The sequence below is a fragment of the Penaeus vannamei genome, chromosome 24 (genome assembly GCF_042767895.1).
Source record: "Penaeus vannamei isolate JL-2024 chromosome 24, ASM4276789v1, whole genome shotgun sequence".
NCBI lineage: Eukaryota > Metazoa > Arthropoda > Malacostraca > Decapoda > Penaeidae > Penaeus > Penaeus vannamei.
Window position 1 is genome coordinate 2306542 of NC_091572.1, and position 5000 is coordinate 2311541.

The 5000-nt window shown below is 45.2% G+C and overlaps 1 protein-coding gene across 1 annotated transcript in view; it reads left to right on the top strand.

Annotated features, from left to right (window-relative positions):
- Positions 1-3934, top strand: part of LOC113812237 (uncharacterized) — a 9891-nt gene extending 5957 nt beyond the window's left edge. The window contains exons 2-4 of the mRNA XM_070138226.1: positions 1226-1350; positions 1905-2330; positions 2581-3934. Of these exons, the coding sequence (XP_069994327.1) occupies positions 1324-1350; positions 1905-2330; positions 2581-2724 (597 nt within the window). The 5' untranslated portion in view covers positions 1226-1323 and the 3' untranslated portion in view covers positions 2725-3934. The remainder of the gene's footprint in view (positions 1-1225; positions 1351-1904; positions 2331-2580) is intronic.
- Positions 3935-5000: the final 1066 nt, after the last annotated feature.

Below are 5000 nucleotides of genomic sequence, written 5' to 3' on the forward strand. Positions count from 1 at the left end.
TTATAGTTGTTGCTGTCGTTATTACCATTATCATTACAATAATAGTAATAATGATAATGATGATAATAATCATTGTCAATATTAAGATTATCATTATCAGTATTATCATTATTATAACGTTGTTTATGTTAATGATATCATTATCATCCTTTTTTTTATTTTCATTACTTTTACTGATTTAAGTGCAAATAATACGTTATCTCTTGTTAGTAATGTATAGTGAAAGTACTTTTGTTCTTAAATAGTGATAAAGGACGTGCAGTTCTACCGTGTTACCGCGATACAGCCAAATAAATAGAGAATAAACAGAAAGAAAAACAATAAAAAGAGAGAGACCAAGAACTGGAGTCGTCCTCCCTCCTCTTCGGTCTCCATCTCTACTAAAATTTAGGCAAAATGCTAAGAAAAATATCCCCGTCTACTCTTCTTCCTCTCCACATGTTTATAAATGATACAATAACAGGAATAATAAGCGCAAAGGCATTGGTTTTGGATCCTCTATGACAGGGTTGAATCCGATTTCTCCCAGCGAGCAATTCGTTTTGATCTAAAAGTCTGATTTAAAGGAATGAAACTATTCCTAAATTTTACTGTTCTCCCCCACGTTTACTATTCTCCCCCACTTATACTATTCCCCCCACGTTTACTATTCTCCCCCCCCCCCACGTTTACTATTCTCCCCCCCCCCTGCCCCCACGTTTACTATTCCTGCCCCCCCACGTTTACTATTCTCCCCCCATTTATATTCTCCCCCCACGTTTACTATTCTCCCTGCACTCTTACTATTCTCACTCCACACTTTTTCTCTTCTCTCCTACGCCTCCTATTCTCCCCCACTCTTACTTTTCTCCCCCACTCTTACTATTCTCCCCCACTCTTACTTCCCCCCCCCTCCACGTTTACTATTCTCCCCCACTCTTACTATTCTCCCCCACTCTTACTCTTTCCCCCCACTTTTACTGTTCTCCCCCACTCTTACTTCCCCTCCCCCACTCTTACTCTTTCCTTCCACGTTTACTTTTCTCCCCCACTCTTACTTCCCCCCCCCCCACACTTTTACTATTCTCCCCCCTCTTACTATTCTCTCCCACTCTTACTTCCCCCCCCCCCCACCTTTACTATTCCCCCCCACTCTTACTATTATCCCCCACTCTTACTCCCCCCCCCCCCCCCACTTATACCATTCTCCCCCACTCTTACTATTCTCCCCCCCTATTCTCTCAAGGGTGGAGGACACGCTTAGCCTCTGTGGCGGAGACGTGAAGCCAGCCCATCTCCTGCCGTCCCTGAAGGTGCCAAACCACGCCCGCCACGCCCGCGACAATGAGCCATCCTCCTGCTTATTCACAGGTGAGTAGGATATGAGGATGGAGGGTTACAGGTCGTCTTTTTTTCGGATTCTTTTATTTGTGTGCTCTTTTGAAGGCATTAGTGGTTGCAGGGTTTGGTAGGATGGTATTGGGATGTGATATGTCAATTTATCGTTGGATTTTATATTCAGACTTATGAATTGATGATGGATTATATATGCGGACACACACGCACACTCACACACGGACACGCACACACACACACACAAACACACACACACACACACACACACACTCACACTCACACTCACACTCACACTCACACTCACACTCACACTCACACTCACACACACACACACACACACACACACACACACACACACACTCACTCACTCACTCACTCACTCACTCACACACACACACACACACACACACACACACACATATATATATATATATATATATATATATATATATATATATATATATATATATATATATATATATATATACTGAATAGAACGAGCATTAGCCGTTCGCTTCCTGTCCAAAGGACGAGAAGAGAACACGAGAATTGATCTCGTTTGCCCGCAGGTTCCTCTCGAGCCGCCGGAGTACAGCCAGGCGCCCTCCGCCCCGCCCGCGGACGACGGCTTCCAGCCCGGGCCGCCCAAGTACCCCGGGGAGAGTTTCTCACAGAAAGCTCCCCTGAATCCCTCGGGGGAAGTGGGCAACCCGCCCCCTGAGCCGCCGCCGGCCTTCTACAACCCCCCTCCCTACTCCCCGCCTTCTGGAGGGGCGTTCGGCCAGCCGCCCGCGAACCCGGCGCCGCCCTACAGCCAGCCGTACCCAGCGGCGACGCCTGCGCCAGCCTACAGCCAGTTCCCGCCTCCCCAGCAGGTGGCGACGTACGGCCAACAGCAGCACCCCGTGGCGCCCCCCACGTTCGCCCCGCCCGCCGCCCCCGTGCAGGTGGTGGTGGCGCAGACGCTGCCGCCGGGGATCTGCACCGTCTGCAGGGTAAGGTCGGGGCCGTGCAAGCCTCTATCCGCCTGCTAATTCCTTTTCAAAATCTTATGACGCGTTTTTCCTTGTGCTTTGGTCGTTGATAGGAAAAAGGAAGTTGTCATGAATGTATAGGTAATTATAAGACACCTTTTGATGAACTATTTATGACAACAAAATAGGACCTGTTTCCTAGAGGCAAACCACTCACGCACATCTTCATTTTCTTACAAACAATGAGACGATTTCCCCTTCACCGCCGCAGAAAGGGAAGATGGAGGAGAGTCCCACTTGCTGCACGTGCTTCTGGTGCTTGCTCTGCCTTCCGTGCTTCATCCTGCCGAGCCTCCTGATCTACCTGTGCTGCTGCCGCGAACCCAAGTGCACCAACTGCGGCTACAGCCCCTAGCGAGTCCCGCCGCCATCTGCTCATTTCGTCTGACGAGAAAACTGTGATTCCTCCCATTCCAAGATGGTTCCTCCCATTCCAAGGTGGTTCCTCCCATTCCAAGGTGGTTCCTCCCATTCCAGGCTGGTTCCTCCCATTCCAAGTTGACAAAGAGACGTCCTGTCCTTGATATTTGTTCCGATACTAAACCTTGGCGTACTGGCTGACCCCAAAAAACTCACCATTTGGTATAAGAACTTCTAATTCCACGTCTTCCTTCGATTAAAAACAATAATATTCGCATTATATTGTTATATAGTCCTAGAGCTTAGGATGCACTAGATCCGTGGTCGTCGCTAGTCCTTTTCTATCCGATGGACCAAAGCTTTGCTAAAGGCCCTGTCACACTAGCACTTTTTCCGTCAATTTCTGGGGTTCCGTCTGAATTTGAGGCTTTCCGCAAGGATCCTCTACAAACGGAACGCCTCCCAGACCAAGACGGTTACGGCCGTTTCCGTCTGACTAATATCCGTGTTGATCTTGTGCTATTAATAATTTAGAAAGGATGAGTGAATGTAAACATAAGCTAATATTTCAGAACATTCGTATATGCAATATACATCATCATATTTCTTTAAAATAACGTAATATGTATAAGAATGTTCGTGTGATTCCCGGGACCTCACTCCGATAGCGCCATGTTTGTTTACATTCGGAAACGCAAAAAAATTACGGAAAAAGTGCTAGTGTGATAGAGCCTTAACCCAAATCCAGATTCAAAGAGGTGTTTCCTTTCTTATGGATGGATTTTATAGTTAAAAGAAAAAAATATTTGTGACCTTGACACAGTCATACTTTTTTCAAACGTTCGGTACTCTCATATTTTTCCATCTGAGAACAGGTCCCAATTTTCGTACTCTTCAGATTTAGACTCAAAGCTAGATGAACAATTTTGTATGTAGACAGAACAACTTGCGTGCATATATTTATATATATTTTCTTTACGGCTCCAATTTCCTGACACACTGCCATGCGAGACAATGTGGTGACGTAGGAATGGCCGGGGCTAAACTCAAGTACTGTGTGGCACTTTGTAACTTTAGTGAATGTTTGTTGTACAGTTGTGGAAGGTAAAGTGGCATAGCCATTTGACGGTGAATCCTTGTCGAAACTAAATAACGTTATTATATAAGAATTAGTATATGTGCCTCTTAATATAATTCGAATAGAATGACTGTGTATCGTTTCTCCTTTCAGACTTACATCCGGAATAAGTAATTGGGAAAAAATCGTATCTTTGACATTTAAATCGGAAGCAAGAATATGGTACTTCTATACCACAGTGAACTAATACCGCTGTCATTGATTAAACAAGTCCTCTAACGTAAGTAATGCAGGAGTTACAAATACAGGAAATATTGACAGTGACCACATAACAGTTAGAATCGAAATAAAATTACACCTCAGAAGGGAAAACAATAGACTTCCCGAACCTAGGTCACGTGAAGGCCAGAACAGCTGACCTTAGCCATGACATCAACCACTCATCCTAAGACCCTGTTCAGACGAGCAACTTTATCAGTCGCGCCACTCGAGTCGCTGCGTCTGAACAGGGTCTAAGTTCCCCGTTGACGAAGATCCTGGCATGGACAAAAGCAAATTTTCAATAACCTTTCGGTAAAAACGGTATATTCCAAGACGCAGGGTCATGAGAATAACGTCAGGTATGGAGAAAACAGCGGTGACAGAACTAACAGACTAGGAATAATAATAGTGATAAGCTAGAGAGAAGAGAAAGACAGAGAAGAGAGAGAGAGAGAGAGAGGGAGGGAGGGAGAGAGGGAGGGAGAGGGAGAGGAGGGGAGAGGGAGGAGGGAGAGAGGAGGGAGAGGGAGAGAGAGAGAGAGAGAGAGAGAGAGAGAGAGAGAGAGAGAGAGAGAGAGAGAGAGAGAGAGAGAGAGAGAGAGAAGAGAGAAAGAAAGAGAAAGAGAAAGAGAAAGAGAGAGAGAGAGAGAGAAAGAAAGAGAAAGAGACATATAACAAGAGAGAAAATAACATACAGGGACATAGCACTTGAAATGGCCAATCACGGCCAGAAATTACCGCACTATGAAACACATCTCAACGCAGGAAATAAAGAGACAACCAAAAGGCGCGAAAATTACCAAAAGGAGGAACATAACATTGACAAAATAGCTTCAACATGATCTTCTGTTGCTCTCTTTTAATCTGTCTGTCTGTCACTTTCTTTTGATCTATCTATCTGTCGCTCTTTTAATCTGTTTATCTGTCTTTTA